Here is a 22029-nt window from a genome sequence, read left to right as displayed (position 1 = left end):
CTTTACTTAATATTTACAAAGGAACAAATTAATGACTTCATATTGAGGAAATCTGGAAAACATTCTCTAAACCAAGTGGCCAAAAGTTATCATCATATTGCAAACTGAGAATACACAATGCCTTTATGGACTTCCTATACAAAATGCATCAGCTGGATTTAATCATGTTATATATGATGTGTAGACCTCAGAAAAATGCAAGTGAGGGATACTTTACAAAACACTGGCCAGCCAGGCACCCGGGGGTTAAACACAATCCTAGCTACTCAGGAGACTGAGATCTGAGTAACAAGGTTTGAAGACAGCCCAGGGAGGAAAGTTCATGAGCCTCTTACCTCCAATTAACTATCAAAAAGCCAGAAGTGGAGCTGTGGCTCAAGTGATGGAGTGCCAGCCCTGAGTGGAAAAGCCAAGGAAGAGCATAAGGCCCTCAGTTCAAGCCACAGTGCTGGCACTAGATATTTTTTAAAAACTGACCAATATCTTCCCCAAAATAACAATAGCAATATCCTGCAAGACAGACTAAGGAACTTTCCAAATTAAAGGACGTTTAAAGAGACACAGAAGACTACATGCAATGCATGGTTCCTCTGTTGGGAATAAAATTGCTAGAAAAAATTTAAATGGGGAATACCAAGTGAGAGTAAAAGGCCCTGAGATCAAGCCCCAGTAAGAGGAGGAGGAGGAAGAGGAGGAGGAGGGGGAAGAGAGGGAGGAGGAGGAGGGGGAGGAGGAGAAAGAGGAAGAAGTTAAAACTCCAAATATCAAGGTCTTTACTATGAGAATGCAAAGATGGCAAGGTCCCCTGCAAGCTTGCTCCCTCAGTATTCCTGGGCTCCTGTTATGTGTCCGACACTGGGTCACTTTGTGGCCATCCTAAACCGCAACCAGAAAAAGTAGTCAACTTCCCATTCCCACATGGAATCTCCACTCCTCGCCTCTCTCCTGCCTCTCTCCTGCACAGCATCCTCATGATCACGGCCAACCAGGAAGCTTCCTGTGGATGCCTCTCGGGTATGCGCACCTCTGCCTGCCCAACTCAGCTTTCACTCTTCCCCTTCCAAATCTGTGCATCCTTCCATTTTTCTCTTTCAATAAATACTAAATCCTTCTAGTTGATGCATGGAGAAACACAGAGGTCACTTCTGCCTTCTTCTTCTTCTTCCTACCCACATTCAATGAATTGCCAAGGCCTGCTTATCTTATCCCTAAATGATCTATCAACTGATATATACATCTAAGAGAAGCAGGTAATAGTAGTGGTTACAAGCATGAATACTCAGATGCAATTTCTCGGATTGAAATCTAAGCTACAGTTTCATAGCTGTGTGTGACCTTGGACAAGTTCTTTTACTGAGTGTCTTCATCTGTAAAACTGGACTCATTACCTTATTCATGTAACTGTAACCCCTCTATACAGTATTTTTACAATAAAAATATACCAAAAAAAAAACTGGACTCAATAATAGCATGTCTAGTATGGGATTCTTGTAGGGAGCCCAAATATATAACAAGTAGTGTTTATTTAGCTCTTTGCCACCACTTCCTTCTGACCATCATCGCCTCCTACACTAGCTTTATACTGGTATCCTTCATCCCACACTTATGTCTTTCTCGCCTACAGGACTACAAATACACGTTTAGAAAACACTGTTAGGGTTCAGGGTTTTGGAAGGTTTGTTTGTTTGATGCCAGTTCTGGGGCTTGAATGGAGGACCTGGGTGCTGTCCCTGATCTTTGTTGCACAAGGCTAGCTAGCATTCTATCACCTGAACCACAGCTCAACTTATGGCTTTTTTGGTGGTTAACTGGAGATAAGAGTCTTGTGGACTTTCCTGCCCTGGTTGGTTTTGAACTGCAATCTTCAGTTTTCTGTCTCCTTAGTAGCAAGGATTATAGGTGTGAGCCCCCAGCACCTGGCTTCCCATTACTTTTGAATAAACTCCAAACATTTATTTCAAAAACTACATGCCCATGTGTGACGTAGCCTAATATTTCTCTGACTTTTGACAGCTGAAGGTCATAGGAGAGGCAGTGAGTTAACACAGTGCCACCACCAAGAAAGAGCGAGCGAGAACCAAGCGGGAAGCCACCAGACTATTATTTTTAAATAATAATAATGGATATATGGGAGAACTAGACTGTTGCTTATAATGGTCACCAAAGCATCCAGCTCCACATAAGCTGAATTCCTATCTATATAGAGATGATATATTTTCTTGAATTACATTCTCAATAAACTATAAAATGTTAAATCACCATTATAGATCATCAGGAATAGCAATCAGCTGACACACAGCTCATTAATTAAGTAGAAGAAAGTACTAAAAAAGAATTTTTTAAACTAAAGGTTACTTTTACTGGACTTGATGGTGCATGCCTGGAATCTCAGAATTTGGAAGATAGAGGCAAGAGAATCACAAATGTGAGAGTAGCGTGGGATAAATAGCAAGTATAAGAATAGCAAGAGTCACTTCTCAAAAGGAAAATAGAAATATGCGTGTGTGTACACATATATATGACATATGTCACTTCTCAAAAGGAAAATAAAAATACATATGTAACATATGGAAAGTTAGTAAGGTCCATCATTAATCTCTATCTCCAGTTCTAATCTAATCTTCTAAATCTGTTGAGCATTTAGATATGGTTTATAATTCATCAGTAATATGGTAGCTCTTTTTTCTGGGACCAGAGAAAAATATCACATACTAAAGGAAAAATTAAATTCACAACAATGAAGCCCCATTCATTACAGGTCAGTCTTGTAGCAAAGACTTCGTTTTACCTTCCGCAGAAAAACCATGATTGGCCAACTTTCCAACAATAGATCAGGCTGTTTGTGATTCTGCAATCACAGAACCATGCCATTTGAGTGAACCACTTGAACACATATTTCAATGACATAATGCTGTTGTTACCAGAGTGTCATGAAGGAATACTTTTCCCTCCTTATAAACTAGTCAGCTCATTTCTTCTCGCCAACAGTCCTCCCTCTTTCTCTTCTATTGCTCGTCATTAATTTCTTTCTCTTTTATTAGGTCATTTCCATCAGCACACACACACACACACACTCACACACACACACACACACACACACACACAATCACTGCTACTTTTTTTCCTTTAGAAAAAAGTAAAATCCTTCAATTTCTCTAACAACTTCCTTAACCCTCTCCAATCAGGTTTTTGGCCCAGTTCCTTTAATTCTACAAAAATCACTCTCATCAAAAGTACCAGTGATATCCACAAGATTAAAATCAATCATCAGGTCTCAGTTCTCGACATACTTGAATATTAGCAACTTTTTACATTGTGTTTGTTACATTGGTACAGAAAAAATAAAATCCTACCTATGCCAGGCCCTGGTAGTTCATGACTATCATCCTAACTACTCAGGAGACTGAGATTTGAGGATTGTGGTTCAAAGTTAGCCTAGGCAGGAAAGTCTGGAAGAGAATTAACCACTGAAATGTCAGAAGTTGAAATGTAGCTCAAGGGGTAGGTAGAGCACCAGCCTTGTGTGGCAATCTAAGGAACAGTGCCAAGACCTTGAGTTCAAGCCCCAGTACACACACACACACACACACACACACACACCAATCCTACCTATTCATGGGAACTATCCAATGTTCTGATACATATATACAAAGCAGGATAAGTATCTCTTTCTCCTTGAATATTGATCATTTTTATGGTAAAAAAAAAAACATTCAAAACACTTTCTCCTAGCTTTTTTGAAACGTTAACTACTAGTAGTATTGATCACCTCTACCTCCAGGAAATACCTTCTTCACTTGAAGCCTTAGTCTTTGTTGGTATAACAAAATGCCCCAAACCAGTTAATTTATAACTAATAGAAGTCTGCAGCTCACTGTTCTGGAGGCTAGGAATTGCAAGAGCGTGACACTTGCATCTGCTCCTCCTCTGGTGAGGACCTCCCTGCTGCCACAAAACACAGTGGAGAGTCAGGCATGGTGGCTCAGCCTGGAATCCTAGCTACGAAAGAAGCTGAGATCTGAGGACTGTAGTCCAAAGCCAGCCTAAGCAGGTAAGTCCTTGAGTCCCTTGTCTCCAATTAACCATCAAAAAGCCCTGAGTGCTAACTGTGGTTCTAGTGCTAACTTTGAGTGGAAAAAAAAAAAAACCTGAAGGAAAATGCCTAGGCCCTAAGTTCAAGCCCTAGTACCAGCACCAAAAAAAAAGAAAAGAAAAGAAAGAAAGAAAGAAGGAAGGAAGGAAGGAAGAAAGAAAAAAGAAAGAAAGAAAGAGAAAAGAAAATACTGGAGGGCATTGCATGGAAGACAGAGTAGTTACACAAACTCTGGTCCCTCCTGGGGCCCTACCCATGCTTTCATTTAATCCGGATTATCTGATTATCTGCCAAAGGCCTTCCAATGCCCTGCACATATGAATTTGGGGATTAAGAATTTGAGGGGAGCCAGGCACCAGTGGCTCATGCCTGTAATCCTAGCTACTCAGGAGGCTGAGATATGAGGATCACCGTTCAAAGACAGCCTGGGCCGGAAAGTCTGTGAGACTCTTATCTCCAATAAACCACTCAGAAAACCAGAAGTGGCGCTGAGGCTCAGGTGGTAGAGCACTAGTCTTGAGTTGAAGAGCTGAGGGACAGCACCCAAGCCCAGAGTTCAAGCCCCATGACCGACAAAAAAATAATAATAACAATTTGAGGGGTACCTATTCTATCCATAGTAGCATTTGGCTTCCAGAAGAATGACAATAGCTGCCTCACTGAAAAATCTTCTATGAAACTTCTCAAAATGCTTGCTAGATTTTTCTAATGTAACTGGGTAGAGCTGAGACATATCAGCTGCAACTGAAGAATTATTTCTGTGGTTAAGGAGGCTTAAGGAAAGACAGTGGAAAATCTATATTTCTACAAAGGCTTTTCAAACCATCTGAGCTGTCACTTTATTTTATGCATCTGTTTTTTCCTCTATGTTCAGGGATGGGTTTACAACCACACAGAAGGCTAGTTAATCAGCTTCTCAATTCCTGGGTCTTCCACGGGATTTCAAAAGGCCACATTTACTTACTTGGTGACATAAAGAAAATTCCAATACAGTTTGAAAATATCTTTAATCCAGAAATTTTAAGCATTTTATTGATTCTCTTAGTGTGAAAAAAGATTGAGTGCAAGTGACAGATGTTAACTAAAGAAACACTCTTGAGAAATGGACATAGTTATTCTCTTAGATATGATAGTCATCAAGTTGATTTAGCCCAGTAGCCACATAGATTATATTTTCATGATGTGGAGTATATAGAAGCTTATCTTTTTAAATACATATAATGGCCAAATACATATCATGTCTAACATACATTTTAGAGGAAGAAAGCAAGAAAAACATTCATCCTTTTTTTCCCCAATGACATCAAAGATGCTCAACTTATCTGATAGTAAGTCTCTATATCCACAAAAGAAGGGAGGAGTTTCCTATTTTATGTCAAATTTACCTACCAGAATAAAGTAAAAATAAAATAATAGATGGCTGGACACTGGTAGTTCATGCCTATAATTCTAATACTCAGAAGGCTGAGATCTGAGGATTGCTGTTCAAAGCCAGCCCAAGCAAGAAAGTCCATGAGAATTTCATTTCCACTTAACAACCAAGAAGCCAGAAGTGAAGCTATGATTCAGGCAGTAGATGCCTTGAGCAGAAAAGCTCAGAGACGGCACACAGGCCCCGAGTTCAAGCCCCAGTATGGGGATGGGGGAGGAGATTAGATAGCTTCTGTTTTATAGCATCACACAATCTGTAGCTAAAAGCGCTACATTCATTACATGCAAGCCATGAAATTTCACACCATCTGAGTCCTTTGATTACATAAAAGGAAGCTAGGGAAATGTGAGAACTTTATTTAAAGCCATTATTCATTAAGGAATGGCTAGAGCAACTACAGAGATATACCTAGCAAAGCTCAAATGCAAATTCCACAGCCAGAGGGACTGTACCATACTTCATGTAATGTAGATTATTTGGGCTCTTTTACACTGAAAGGGGAAGAAATCCATCCCAAATCAACAGAAGCATGAGCTTTTTGGTTGGTTGGTTGGTTAGTTGGTTGGTTGGTTGTAGGGAGTTCTGAATTTGGAGTCTTTACTGCTTGAGCAGTATCACCAGTCCTTTTTGTTTTAGTTTATTTTTCAAGTATGGTCTATAGTTGCCTCAGACCACAATCCTCATACCTCTACCACCTGCATAGCTTAGGTTACAGGCATGCACTACCACATGCAGCTGATTCTAGCTCTTCATAAAGGCAATTCAAGATTATAAGCTCAAATGGCTGATCAAGAATTTGGTTTTCTCTGTGTCTTTCAGTTTCTTTTGTTGTTGTTTGTAATATAATGATAAAAATCATGAGCTTTAGAAGCAGAAGGCAAGGTTTAGACTCCTGGGCCCATTGTTTCCTAGCTGTTTTATAACTACTCTCCTTACCCCTCAACTCCGTTCCCTCTCAGAGTTCTCATTGATAAAAACAGGAATCTGCCTCATGGGTTTGGATAAATTAGATAAAATATAAATTAAATAAAAAAAATATTAGCTGGGTGCCAGTGACTCAAGCCTGTATTCAGGAGGCTGAGATCTGAGGGTTCCAGTTTGAAGCCAGCCTGGGAAGGAAAGTCTGTAAGATTCTTATCCCTAACTAAGCACTAAAATAAAAGCTGAAAGTGGAGCTGTGTCTCAAGTAGTAGGAGTGCTAGCCTTGAGCACAAAAGCTCAGGGACAGCACCCAGGCCTTGAGTTCAAGCCTCAAGACTAGATCACACACACACACACACACACTCACACACACACACACACACACACACACACACACACACTTATTTTTTTAACTTCCATCGTCATCATTGTTAGCAGTGTCAGTAAAGCTCTTACACCTGTGGCAATGATGGCTCCAACAACAAACTTGTGTGCTTCTCTATGTGAGAGATCTATGGGAGAAAATTCCATGGGAAGTTCTTCAGTAAGAACTTAAGAAAAGCCCCAAAGATGGTTCGTTTTGCTTTTTTGTCCCCACCCCCACCCCGCCCACTTATTATGCAGCTAAAACTCAGAGCCTGGATGCTGTTGCTTAGCTTTTTGCTCAACACTGGTGCTCTACCACTTGAACCATAGCTCCACTTTTTGGCTTTTTGTAGTTAATTGAAATTAAAACTTTTTAATTTTTAATTTTTTTAACTTAAAAAAAAGCTTTTTTTTTTTTGCAAAGTTGGATTTGATAATTACAAAAGCCACGTCCAGAGTCAATGAGATAAAAGTTCATAAAGATTTTGAGGCATAATAAAAAGTGAAAATATAATAAAAATAAATCTTTAGGTAGCTACAGATTAGGCACCTCTTACTACAAAGGCTCCGCATTCAAGATGGAAATAAATGACAGTACTCACATTTGCTGTGATAGGAATTGCTACAAATGCTTTGCAGATGGAAGCCATTTTGATAGAGAAGGATGCAGTATAAGGTGCATGAAAGATGTGCATGAAATTCAAAACACTCAAAGCATTTTAAAAAGATTGTCTATTTCCCCATGACAAAGTGAATTACAAGTTACATTATTTTATCATATAAAGTTACTGCAAAAAGTAGTTACTTCCAGATAAGAAAACACATCTTCTTTCAGACAAGAGATAGATGCCTTTATTGAACCAATGACATTTTTTCAATTTTCAAAAAAAAAACAAAATATAATATAGTCAATAACAACACCAGCAAATTAAAAACCATTGTGTACCATTTTTTATTTATTAAAAGAGTTCATTCAATAAGATAGCACACTTGTAAATATAAACACAACACACACACAAGAAAAAGAGGAAATTTCACAAAATTGTCTAGAAAATAAATACTTGGCAAAATTTCCCCATCTTGAAAATAAGGGTGACTTTTCTAAGACACTTAATATGAAGGCCATGTGTCCTTTGTACCATGATTTCATCCAACCTCTGTTCCTATCGTGAAAGGTTTTAATTCTCACCAGACCTTGGTGGCTCACACCTATAATCCTGTTTTTAAGGCTGAAATCTAAGGATCTCAATTCCAGCCCATGCAGGAAAAAATCCATGAGACTCTTATTTCCAATTAGCCAATTAAAAAGCCAGAAGTACAACTGTGGCTCAAGTGGTAGAACACTATCCTAAGCAAAAAAAGTCACAGGAGAGTTCAAACTCCAATACTAGCACAATATTTTAATCCTCATCCTTCCTTTGTCCTGTTTTTTAGATTTTTTGTTTATATTCTTTTTGTTGTTGTTGTGTTTGTGCAGGTCCTGGGGTTTCAAGTAAGGGTATGGATGCTAACCCTGAGCTTTTTTGTTCAAGGCTGGTGTCCTACCATTTGAACCACAGCATCTCTCCCAGTTTTTTTTTTTAACAGTTAATTGGAGATAAGAGTCTCATGAACTTTTAAGCCCTGGCTCTAAGTGCGACCCTCAGATCTCAGACTCCTGAGTAGCTAAGATTACAGCATAAGCCACTGGTGCCTGGACTATAACTTCTCGTTTGAAGCACAAAGTAAAAAGATAGGGAAAGGACCAAAACTATATGTGATCAAAGGAGTCAGAATTTTTTTATGCTGGTATTTGAAGAAATTCAGGTAAAGCCAAAGCTCAGACCTAAGCTCAGAAGACAAGAGAGCCAGAGAATTGAGATGTCTCATGAAAAGCAGGAATTACCACTCAAAATTTCACCCTGTGCTGGTTAAGTTTGCATAAACGTGGTAGTGAGGTAAACCAAATAATTAATGGCTATGTAACCACTACTCAATCATTGGCATGGACCAAGACCCCAAACAACAGGCCTCTGGTAAACAGTGCTTTAGGCATGGTCTTCATGTTACTTCGAAGTTCATACATATAAATGTCAAGACCATTCTATCTGGGTAGACAGTCTATGCACACCTGAGCCTATAAGAACAATGTGACTGCTCAATCAGCCTAGATCTCTGAGTAAAAATGACAGTAATATACAATAACAAAAAGAAAAGACAGTGTTATTTTAAATCAGTGAGCTTTGGTGGGGATGGGGTTGTTACTGCAACATACACTAGATGATGATACAATCTAACTCAATTGAAACATCACTCTTCTATTAAAAAGAAATGTTGAGACATAATTATAGCAAATGCTATTCTAATTTTTCCAAAACAAAAGAAATTTGAGCCGGGCACGGTGGCTCACATCTGTAATCCTAGCTACTCAGGAGGCTAAGATCTGAGGATCATGGTTCAAAGCCAACAGGGGCAGGAAGGTTTGTGAGACTTTTATCTCCAATAAACCACTCAGAAAACCGAAGTGGCTCTGTGGCTCAAGAAGTGAGTGCTCACCTTGAGCTGAAGAGCTGAGGGGCAGTGCCCAGGCCCAGAGTTCAAGTCCCCTGACTGACCAAAAAAAAAAAAAGAGCTATCATTATTATATGGTAGCATGTATATATGTAGATGTTATTAATAACTACTGACTAAAAGTCTTTTTCTCCCATCCCCTGCCCCTCCAAAAATAAAAAAAACTTCCCAAAGAATATGGATAACCTGAACTCTTCAAAATCTCAAAAAATAAAAAGGACCCATGTTGATCCTTGAGTCAAAATCATTTGCAGAGTTCCACTTCTTTTCCAAGATCAAGTACATTAATCACATGCACCACTTCAAAGAGGCTTCGCTTTAAGGGTCCCAACAGATAAATAAACTAGCTGCCAATGGCTCCTTTGTAATTGAAGGGGGGCAGGCTGACCCAAGGGAAGAGGCCTAAGTAAAAAAAGGAAAACATTTAAGCAAAACCAGCACTAGGCACCTTAAGCAAACCAAGCAGCCCTCTCATTTCCAAGGGTGTTAAGTCTGTGCCAACACAGATGTGTTTACTAACAGGAAACTTCCAGTGTCCACATCTGATTGATTTCTTCTATGCTACAACCAGAGGCACGTTTCTGTGTGGGACACCTGTCTGAGCATTATGCTGTGTGACAGCTATAGTTATGATCCTATATAGGGCCTCTACAAAATGTGTACTTTGGTGCCACATAACTCTGGAAGACCTCCTCCTTCCCCTCCCTTTCCTTCTCCCCCTTTCCCCCCCACATCCTACTGGGACTTGCACTGACTGGACACTGTCCCTTACTTTTTTCACTCAAGGCTAGCGCCCTACCACTTGAGCCACAGGTCCACTTCCAGCTTTTTGGGTGGTTAATCGGAAATAAGAGTCTCATGGATGTGCCTGCCCAGGCTGGCTTTGAACCTGGATCCTCCTCCATCAACCTCCTGAGTCAATTCACAGGCACGAGCCACCAGCACCTGGTTTAGCTGGTGTTCTTTATTCTAGAAAAGAACACCACAGGGTGTCTCCTGTAAAGAAAGGGAGGGGGGAAAAATCCCTTTCTCACTCGCAGAGCTTTCAACTGGTGACTCAGTGAGGGGTGATGTCATCTGTTATCCTGTAACCCTGGCGGGGCTCTCCGGCTCAGCTCGGGCCAGCCCTCCCCCTCCCCCTCCCCCTGCTCCTCCCCCCAGGGTGCTGCACTGCCCGGCTTCTCGCCCTTCCCCACCCGCCCCTGCCCAGCCAGCTCCCTGCGCGCACCGGAGCGCACCAGGCACAGGATGTCTGCAGGCTGGAGTGTGCAGCGCGCCCCGAGAGCTCTCCCAGTGCTGGCACTGCTCCCCCAGAAGTGTACACACACACACACACACACACACACACACACACACACGCACTCAGCGCTCCAGGGGCGCAGCCCTTCCCAGCCCACGGGTCCTAATATGGAAGGCAGCAGGAAACCCATGATTTCCTGACACTCGGGCGTGCTGGAGGAAGCTAGGGGGAAACTCCATGAAAAAGCCCAGCTTCCTTCCATGTCCGACGTGAGGTGGAAAACAGAGAGGAGTCCGAGGAAGTCCCACCGCTGTGCCCTCCACGGGGCTGGAGAGACCGAGAGGAAGCGCAGAAGGCGGGGCGCAGGGAGGGGGGGGGCGACTCCTGAAATGACCAGACTGCCAGACGACTAGAAGTTTGTGGACAGGAAGGTTTCCGTGCCTCGCGTCGACTTAGGGAGCAGGAACTGCGCTGCGATTTCTTGTGTTCACTCGCTCCCCCGAGGATGCTTTGCTTTGCAGTGCGGTGAGCCCGCACGGCCCTGCGCCCAGCCATGCGCCTGCGGGCCGCCAGGTAGGCGAAGGCGGGCGGCGTGCAGCCCGGCGCTCCACGCGCTCTGGAAGCCCCAGCAGCCCCCGAACCCCCAGCATGAGCCGCCCAGAGGGCAGCCAGGGCAGCTGCAGCGGCCGTGCGGGAGGTGCTGAGAAGAAGATGCTGAAGTGCGTGGTGGTGGGCGACGGAGCGGTGGGCAAAACTTGCTTGCTGATGAGCTACGCCAACGACGCCTTCCCGGAGGAGTACGTGCCCACCGTGTTTGACCACTATGCAGGTAAGAAAAAAAAAAAGCGGGAACCTCTCTCGCTGTCCTGGGGCAAAGTGTGGGAGACGACCCCCCACCCCCCTCCCTGCCCATCGTAGGGTCCTGACTTGGTGGCTGGAAAGTCAGCACGGGGTGGGTGGGGTGAGTGGGGGCGCCCTGGCAGGTTCTTCATAGTTTGGGACAATATACAACCGAAGGTTTTGCTGGGACTATGAGGAAAATTCGTTCCTCTGTTTGTCTGAGATCCACTTTAAATAAGTGAAGAATCCTGGGGAAAACTAGCCTCCCTACACTGCCTTTAGACTTTGGGGACCAGAAGTTTTACTTCACATTTGCCTCAAGGTTCACTAACTTTTATAGGGTGAATATATTTTTCAATGTACTGGGATCGTGTCACCAGAAAAAAAATTATATTCCTACTAGACACACTAGTGAAAGACCTTTTCTTGCTACATTTTTGTCTTCTCACCTCATGCCATTCTGAATCAATAAAAGTGATGGTTACTCAGAACAAGTATTAAGATCAAAAAGCAAAACCCTCTTTTTTCTACAGTACTTGATGCCAAACTGCTGTACTCTGATTTTCCTGGAGTTGTGGTTGGGGAAAAAAGAAATGTTTAAAAGGTTTAAAGTATCAATTAGGAAATCTGTATCTTGGATTTAAAGAAATGATTTCCAATTGCTAAGTTCTTCTTTTTTTTAAGCACAGATACAAATAAAATGGTTTTAATGTGTGTCCCAAAAAGACAACTGGAGCCTAAAATATTTTAAAACGCAACAGTCACAACTGTTAAGCCCCATGGATTTGGGGCTTTTGAATGTTCTCAAGTTCCCAAGACTGGAAATTTGCATCATCAAAATTTCCTCATTTTGATTCTGACTTTTTCTTTTTAATTTCTAAAAACAGTCTTACCGCGTTTCTCGTCTGTACATTCGTGAAATTCTAGAAGCTTGCAGCAGCTTAGGTTTTATACAATTTTAAACTTAGTCATGGGCACAGTGAGTTAACAGAGATTTGAGAGTTGGAGAGAGGATTTCTCTTCCTTTGCCCTGGCTTCAGATCAGGATCAGCAGAGAGGAAATGACCGACAGGAAACCAGGGTGAGTGTTTGCTTTGCTCTGTGGCCATGAAAAAGGAAAAAAAAAGAAAAAGAAAAAAGAACTCCCTCTTCTTTAGGAAGTAGCTTCTTTTCCAGAGTAAGACAATCACCTAAGTGTTTCTTCCTTCCATGTGTCCATGATTTACGACAATATTACATAGCAGACAGGAAGCGATCCCCAAGAAATATGGTAAATATTCTCCAACAAGTTTTCCATATTTGTAGACATTATGAGCAAATTTTAATGCTAGATCTCAAAATAAGCATTCCCAGTGAGCCGCATTTTAATAAGAACAGAATAACGAGAACAGACTTTCATCTTGAGAAAGAAAAAATAAAAGCTAATGGTATGGCTCTGTGCTTTGAGAAAGTTAATCTAGTTCTGATTCTGAAAGTATCATAGCAAAAGTTATTTCTTCCCCTTATGTCTGCCAAGAAGAGAAAATTAGCTAGGACCTTATTTCAAAAACTTTTAGATCAAAAGTGGAAACTCAAAACCTACTAAAAGGAGAGACTTCAAATGCTTAGGAAAATTATTTATCCCAATCATTATCAACAGGATGAACCAATTTATAGAAGTGTCAGGAAGAAAGAGAATAAATACATCTTTGGAAAAAATTGACCTATTTAAATTTAAAAATAAAGCATTAGAGCCAGGGCCTATTGGCCCATGCCTGTAATCCTGGATACTCAGGAGGCTAAGATCTGAACATCACAGTTCAAAGGCAGCCCAGGCAGGAAAGTTTGTGGCACTATTGTCTCCAATTAAGCAGCAATGTAAAGGTATGGTTCAAGTGATAGAGCACCAGTCTTGAGTGAAAAAGCTAAGGGACAGCACCCAGGCACTAATTTCAAGCCCTAATATCAGCACAGAAAAGAGGAGAGAAGAGGAAAAGAAAGGAGAGAAAAGGAAAAGAGGAAAGAAAAGAAAGAGCATTAGGAATCAAACCAAGGCTGACCTACCACAAGATTCTGCTAGAATCTACTTATTTTATATTCCAATCCTGTATACACTTAATGGCATTTGAGCCTTAAAACTTCTCACAGACTGACCGTATTCTTTCAGCTCCCAAGAAAGCACAATCACTATGCCCAGAGAAGTCTGTTGCATATAGTGGATATCTGTGATGATGGTTGCTAGTGACACTTTAAACTTCTTAAAGTATCCAGAGCCAGTATTCAGTACCTAGGCCCTACCCTGAAATGACAACCTGCAATTTCTTTCCAAGTCTTTAGAAAAGTGAAAGGTGAAGTCAAAGAGAGTCCATCCTGTGAGGATTTTTCTCTAATGATTTGCCCATCCTATCCAAGTATATGCATAATAGTAAAAAAATGAAATAGAAGTACAGCACTTTGCTGACAATGACCGCTGAAGACACATGACATTTACTCTGTAGCCTTGAGCAAGTTACTTAACTCCTCTCTGCTTCCATTATGACAAAGTAAAAACAGGACAATAAAGTTGTTAGCTTGTTTGTGAAAACAAAATGAATTCATATACATTTTCAATGCTTGACGGGTGATGTCAGGTTTGTTTGGTAGCTATTATTGAGACTAAGGTTTGTACAGTCACATATGCTGTTCTAATACTGAATTTAAAATGGAATTCAAAGATTAGAAATTGGCCTGGTCTGGTGAACATGTCTACCAGCTATTTTGGAGGCCAGGAGTATGAGGAATACAATTTTGAGGCTACCCTGGAAAAAGTTAGCAAGATCCCATCTCAAAAAACCAAAATACAAACAAAGGGGCTGGGGGCGTGGTTCAAGTAGTAGAGTGCTTGGTTAGCATGGGGGAGGCCCTGGGATTCAACCCCAAATACAAAAAGAAAAAGAGACAGAAGAGAAGGGAAGGGAGGGAAGGACATAAGTCCAAGACACAAGTCCTTCTAGAAAGAAGGATGTGATAGAGTGTATTACTGTCCATGTAAAATAGCAATCATGTCGCTATTGATCATCGACACACGGGTGCTGGTGGCTCACACCTGTAATCATAGCAACTCTGGAAACTGAGATCTGAGGATTGTGGTTCACAGCCAGCCAGGGCTGGAAAGTCCGTGAGACTCTTATTTCCAATTAACTACCAGAAAACCAGAAGTGGAGCTGTGGCTCAAGTGGTAGAGCACTCACCTTGAGCTGAAGAGCTCAAGGACAACACCCAGACCCAGAGTTCAAGCTCCATGACCACCCAAAAAAAAAAAAAAAAGAATAACAACATGTAGATTAACATTAGAGTTTTACATGAATGATGGCAAAAATAACTGAATCCCGGTTTTATCCCTTCCTCCTAACTGGAACAGTCCAAAAGTCCATCTACTCCATGTGCCTTTCCCTGTTTTTCTAAGGAGAATTCCTCCATCTATCTTTAATCACCTCCCAAAATGTGTCTGCCTCTCTGGGGCACATCTCCCCGCCACTGTGCTATGACTAACATGTTTCCTCACTTTTCCACCCCTACTGTGTCCTGAGCACCTTCCTTAAGTAATGTTTTTGTTTTGGGAGGGGGTCTGGTCGTGGGGCCTGAACTCTGGGCCTGGGCACTGTCCCTCAGCTCTTCAGCTCAAGGCTAGCACTCTACCCACTTGAGCCACAGTGCCACTTCTGGCTTTTTTTTCATTTTGCTTATGTGGTGCTGAGGAATCGAACCCAGGGCCTCATGCATGCAAGGCAAGCACTCTACCACTGAGCCACCTTCCCAGCCCCTGACCACCTTCCTTAAAGAAAAGAGTTAGGACTTGCCAGATCCAGTCCTGATTTGGGTCTGTTGGAAACCTGTGGATGTTCATTTAATCCCCTTCTTAAAACACTTTCTTCACTTGGGTTCCAGCTTCTCATGTTCTTACTCTACTCAGCTGCGAAGCTCTCTCCATCTTCTTTGCCACTTTCTTTCTCTGTCTCTTCTCAACAAGTAAATGACTTACAGAATTGTGTGCATAGGTTTTTACACTGGGGTACACAATGAGTACAATAAGCTTCCATTGAAGTGTGCTCACAATGCACCTGACTTACCCTTCCCATAATCTTCTGTTTCACAGCATGTGACTAAGGCTCTTTCCATATTCAGCAACCTGAGGGCTCTGTGGTCAAGCCCCATCACGTTTGGAAATTCACTGTAAGCCCATGTAGCCAAGCCCAGATTGCCTGTGCAGGAAGTTAACACAATTCATGGAAAAGAGGAAAATTCAGTTACTCTATCAGCTGAGGGAGATATAAAAGGAAGTTGTTTACACAGAGGACTAGAAGCAGTTCTAACTTTTTCCACCAAATAGAAATCAGCCCAATAGCTCAATAACTATGTGCATATGATCAGAAAAAATGATGCTTATTCAAATGAACTCCAAGAAGTGGAAGCAAGAGGGGCTTTTTACTTTTTGCGGTTCTTTTTTTCCCTTTTGTCATTGTATTTGATTTCTGTACCTTTTGGCTTGTATGTAAGATTATCTGATTTGGGGAAGGGGAAGCACAGAAACATTGGGACAAAGGGTGAACTAACCCAGCAGTGTTATTCACTAGACACTATGTTGAAAACGAACTATACAACTTGGAGGGAGGGAGCCTAGGAGGGGAAAACCTGGGAGAAAAATAAGGGAGGGATGACATATATACTCAATACCTGGCTTAAATAACTGTAACCGCTCTGTCCATCACCTCTACAATAAAAACAAAAATAAAATAAAGAAATCAGCCCAAGGTAGAACTCAGCCACAATCATAGTGTCTAGAACAGAGGGGAACTGTGCCCAATCCACAGTAATGGGAGGATCCATAACATGACCAAGATTGAATAAAAACCAAGTCGGAGATCTACAAAGAGCTGTGAGAAGGGCTAGGAATGTAGCTCAGTGGAAGAGTACTTGCCTAGTAAGCAAGCACAAAGTCCTGGACAAAGTCCTGAGCCCCAGGATTGCAAGAAGACTAAAGAAAATCCTGTTCTAGGATTGGCCACTACACCCACTTACTGGTCCATCATCCCATGGTGTGTGGCTGAAGTGAACAGACACTATGCTCAGGCTTTTAGTTCTGTACAGCCTGGCTCCTTTCACTGTGTGAGTTACACAATGCTTCATAAATTTGACTCTTTAACTGTCCATTGAAAGTAGACTCCAGTAAACCGGTTTGGGGATAGCTTTCACAAAACTGCCTACAGCAACTAAACACAAATACTAACCCCGAGACAGGTATTCCTTGATCCTGTGTGTTTCATATTGCAGTCTGTAGGGCTGCTGTCCCCCTGTGGTGGACCCTCCCTTCCCCTGGGATGTCAAAGTTCTCTGCATCAACCAGCCTAATGAGAAAGAACATGGAGATGCTTGAATGGAGTCTCATGGACCAGGAGTGGAAGAGGCAGTCAGTTCTAGTCCCTCTCCATGGTAGATGCCACCCAATACCCTTACACATTTTTTTCTGCATATAAAATGAGCTCGCCCCTTTTCCCAGAGGGGCCACCCAGGATCCCATGGTATAACTGCCACCGATACCAAAAGTCCAGCATCAGTAGATGATGTATGGTCCGCTCAATGTGATCTACTGGTGGTTCCCTGTGGTTGAATGAAAGACACAGTTTCCCACCCACACATACCATTATCACTTACAAGATGGAGGAACAATGGAGTGACCAAAATACACCAGTTCATTCAGAGAGAGAAGAATTGGAGGCATCATGATAGACTAATAGAATCCTGATGGCAGGCTCTGTACAATGAGGAAAAGCTCTTCATGCAATGCTGAATCTGCCATCTGAGAGAAGTATCTTGCTGCATTGCTGTCAGCTTTTCTTGGCTCAGTTCTCTGGCACATTCCTGCTCCTTGTCCATTATCCTCCATGCCCCCCGCCCCATCTGAGCTGAGTCTTAAGGTATATGATTTTCTTGGGGGCTGCATAGTTTTCTCAGCTTACTTCTTGATTGTATAATGTGGGGCCGGCACTCACTTGTTATTTTATAGTCATAAACATCCGTTCTCACTTAAAGAAGTTTCTTTGGAAATACAATTCTCTCAGATGTTTACCAGGTCTCTAGTAAACCAGTAATCCCAAACTGTCTTTCCTTGGCATACTTCTTAAGTATGGCTTATTTGTCCATTTCCTTTTGCTTTCAAACCAACAACAGCTACTTTGAGGCCACATGGAACAGAGCTTAGACAAGAATGCCACACCTCAGATCACACCAATGACACAGAGCAGATTCTCCTAATTAAACAGATATTTGTTATTCAAGTTCTTTTTTCTTTTATCTTCTATCTGTGGCATTAAGAAACAATGGTCTTTTCGTTCTGTAATGCCATTGATAACTGTGTTCTCTCTATCTCTGTTTTAGGAAAACAATTTAGTTCTTCCCTATCTTGCAATGTCTTGCTAAACATATAAGGTAATAATTAATGCACACTGATTCCAATGGCTTATTATGCTAGTCTCTTCATAGAGGGCTATGGAGTCACCGGGAAGTAAATTGACCATCCAGGTTTCACAGATAATAGTTTCAGAAAATATTTTGCCACAGTACAAACACATACCCTCGTCTATCCAGTCTCTGTTTTCTCAACATCTGTCACCCAACAACTAAGCTAATTATATACTTTCTAGCTTTGTGTAGTGATACCTCACATGACAAGGTAGGTTAACATACTGCAGTAAGTGCAAACATGTAACAGCTCCAACCAGTGGAATCCTCTTTCATTATTATGTGAGTTTGGGCCAGCTGTTCAGGCTGACAAGATAGATGTTCTGTGTGGTCACTGGAGGGTTGATTTATTTCTATCTTTGACTGTCATCACACAGGACTTTTGGGGTGCAATTCTATAATCAACCATCAGTCAGTAAGAAGCAATTTTAAAAAGATGTGCATATCAGATGCCTTGTCTTGAGAGTTCCTAGTGGATTATGTAACACAGAAGTAGCCTTGAGAGTATCTCAGAGAACCACTAGCGAACTCCTACATAAGGATCCGGGGTGCTCTCAAATCAGCTTTGTATCCACAGCTGACACTGGAGACAGACCCTGGAAGAAGCAGGAGGCAGAGCATCAGCAAGTACTGGGAGAGTGATACCCAGGAGGGCAGAGAAGCCTGTGAGTGGCCTGTGGAAATTGGAATACAAAACAGTGGGAGGGGAACCAGGCCAGCTTGGTGCACCATATACCAGCTGCTGGAGGAACCACCTGGAGTGTGAGCCACAAAGCTGCTGAGATTGCTGTCCATAAAACCAATCATCAACACGACTACAGACCTTGGGAGGAGCCACCCAGGAAAGTTACACAGCACCTTCTCTCCTGGGAAGAAGCAAAGGAGTCTTAAAAATCAATCAATCAAACAAACAAAAAACAGGAAGAGCCTGAGAGCCTTAGGGTAGTTGGGTGCCGTTCAGCCTTGGAAACTATTATTGTTCTTCCATATTCATCCAGCTCTGTGATTATGAAAAGAACAGTAAACATCTGTTTCTCCTCTGCAAATCCTTCTGTTCTGCTTCTTGCTCTGGCTTAACATTTGGGAGAAAGGAGAAAAAAAAAAACAAAATAGGGAAAACAATTGAGTACTTAGTCCCCAAACAACCTCAATAGAGGCTAGAATCTGGGGTCCTGAAAGATGGAGTATTCACGTAGTGGAACAGGCAGGAATTGTATAACTGGGCTTACCCACTCACATCTGGATAGCCAGTTGACAGACATTCCTGCTGGAGTCTCTCAATGCAAATCCATGTCAGGCTATCTTAATATAAACTGACAGATGTGGCCTGTAACCATTATCCTACTTGCCAGCAAGAGAGAAATGACTTGGTGTGACCTGAGCACAAAGCTCCATAGGGAACAAAATTGGCTACCAGAACAAAATTGATGTGAATAGTTACAGTTTTCAAATATAATATTGAAGAAGGAGGGGGAGGAGGAAGAGGAGGAGGAGCAGCAGCAGCAGCAGCAGCAGCAGCAGCAGCAAATATTAAGTTGCAGGGATTTCAGATATTTCAGGCCCTGTGCTACCCCAGCCATCTTGCTCGAATTTCACATTATCTCTAGATATGCTTGTTTCACAGGTGAGAAAACTAAAGTTCAGAGGAGACATTTGCCAGAGTCACATGACTAGGCAGTGACAGAATTGGCACTCAAATCTATCAGGTCACATGTTGCCTTCCAGTGAGAGGTCAGACCACCCAGATGAAAGTGAGATCCCTTTTCAAACTTGTTCATTTACTCTTGAGCTTTTATCTTGTTCGTTTAATTATCTATTGCATTCTCCCTCTAAATTATACAACTTGTAGAAGGCAAGGTTCTTTCTGTCTTCTTTACTCTCATGTTTCCAATGCCCAGGAATGAACCCACAACTTACTAGCCATCTAGAAATGTTTGTTGAATGACCAAGTGAATGAGTGAATGAATGACTTCTGGAGTCTGACCATCTTTAACCATTGCACATCACTGATGGTAGCATGGTGTGTGTGAACTATCAGAGTGCTTTTCTACAGTGCAATTATTTTTATTCTCCAAGATATTAAAAGGATGTATCCGAAGCATCCTGAACATACATGCAAAAAGATTGCATATGTCATGTTTAAAACTTACAAAATACTATGTAGAAAATGAACTCTGCAACTTGTGGGCAGGGATGGGAGGGAGAAACTGGGGGGAAAATAAAGGGATAACATTGTCCAGAAATAATTGTACTCACACATTAAAAAAAAGAACTGTACTCACATTTGACTTATGAAATGGGAACCCCTCCATATAATGCCTTAGTAATAACAATAAAATTATATTTGAAAAAAAACTATTAAAATGCTAAAAACTGATTAAAACTTATTAAAAGCCAAAGCTTCCAGAAAAACTTCAAACTTGTGCATTCTCAGTGCTTTATCTAGGCAAAAAAAAAAAAATGTTTTCCTAATTATATGAAGGATCTGTTTTATCTCTTCTTTTCAATACCTAGAAGCAAAAAGGAAAAAAAAGAAAAAAACTCAATGTCTTAAAAGATACACTGTAGAACTCATTTTTCTAAATAATGAGGGTAATTAAGAGTAAAATAACAAACAAGTCATCCCAATATGTATCAATGTATAAGCCTCCTAAAATCATGAATGATGTTTATTAAAACACAACTATTCATCTCATACAAAGTATAGCAATTTTCAGCTGGTATGCTTGTAAGAAAGGCTGTGAATATGTTCATCTACCCTAATAATGGGGCATTTACACTTGTCAAAGCAAAAGCTAGCAGTAAAGAAAAAAGGCTGTGCGTTTCTCTTTGGGATTCTTTCCCTCTGCTTGCTCTGAAACCTCAATGCTTCTTTCTGACTAAAATGAATTTCTTATGACATTTGCAATAGTTCAAGCTCTGGTAGATAAGGGCCCTAAGAATTTTCCACAGGGAACCTGTTTCTAACCAAACTTTTCAAAAGAAACAGAAGTGGATGTTAAATCTTAAGGGTCAATATTAGACCTCAACCTGGTTAAAGAAATTCTGCTCTATTCATTTCATTCATCCATCTCTCAATAATGCTCTCTTCCAAGTTCTTTCTGTTCAATTAAACTGAATCTCTCAGCCATTTCCTCTCTGCCAGGCTCCGCCACGATGGCGAAAAACTCATTATCATCTTCAAAGAATGGCTCTTCATGTGTTTGAAGAGCAAGGAAATTTCCATCCGTGATATACCCTAGCTCCTTGCATAATAACCCTATTCTTTACCCTCCCCCTTCCTTTAAGGGGGAGCTTCTCTTGGATTCACTTTATGTCAGACACAGACATTTTACATTTCAAAACTACAATTGTTTTTGCAACTTTCCTGTAGGAACAGGTGTTTTGCCCTGGCTGGGATAGAGAAGTCTCGAGTACACAATCTCTATTTTGATTTTTCCCTTGCTATTCAATTTAATTGAGGTGTACTTAACTAAATACAGCAAACTGAAGACACTACTATAATACAATATAATAGATCTCCCTCCAATGAACTCCAGGCTTATCTACATAATATCACACTAGGGCTTTCACAAGATAGGATTTATTGTTTTGGATCTTGGAATTCATGAGTTATGAGATCTTTCTATATGGCATATCGAAGAGCATATGCAATATTAGCTCCTTAGGTTGACCCCAACTTTGGTTTTTACAGGAGACATTTGGATCACTGCACTCACCACCATACATCATTGTTCTTTATAGTTCTGTATACCCTTAGCAGCTTAACAGATACTCCAGTCTTACTAGGACGTATTCTATTATAAATCACAAGTTATATAAAGTTACCTTAACACTTCATTCCATTCTTGACAATTGACAAAGTAAATAAACGCATTAAGATCAAGCATGGTGGTACATGCCTGTAATATCAACTACAACTACTCAGGTCTTACAGAAGAATTATGGTTCAAGGCCAGTCCAGGCAAAAGTTAGGAAGAGTCTATCTCAACAAAAAGTAAAAAAGTTTTTTTTAAGGGGGGGGGGGACTCAAGTGGTAAAGCAAGAGTGAGGCTCAGACGGGAAGGGATGGGAAAGGGAAACAAAGGAGGAGGCTACAATGCTTGATAA

The 22029-nt window shown here is 41.3% G+C and overlaps 1 protein-coding gene across 3 annotated transcripts in view; it reads left to right on the top strand.

The window, feature by feature from the left end:
• The first annotated feature begins 10834 nt into the window (after positions 1-10834).
• Positions 10835-22029, top strand: part of Rhoj (ras homolog family member J) — a 90075-nt gene continuing 78880 nt past the window's right edge. For all 3 annotated transcript variants that reach the window (XM_013013981.1, XM_013013970.1, XM_013013975.1), the window contains exon 1: positions 10835-11431. In XM_013013981.1, coding sequence (XP_012869435.1) covers positions 11251-11431 — 181 coding nt within the window. In that variant the 5' untranslated portion in view covers positions 10835-11250. The remainder of the gene's footprint in view (positions 11432-22029) is intronic.

This window comes from Dipodomys ordii, unplaced genomic scaffold (genome assembly GCF_000151885.1).
Source record: "Dipodomys ordii isolate 6190 unplaced genomic scaffold, Dord_2.0 Scaffold2, whole genome shotgun sequence".
Classification (NCBI taxonomy): Eukaryota; Metazoa; Chordata; class Mammalia; order Rodentia; family Heteromyidae; genus Dipodomys; species Dipodomys ordii.
Note: the sequence above shows the minus strand (reverse complement) of the source record. Positions and strands in the feature narration are given on the sequence as shown.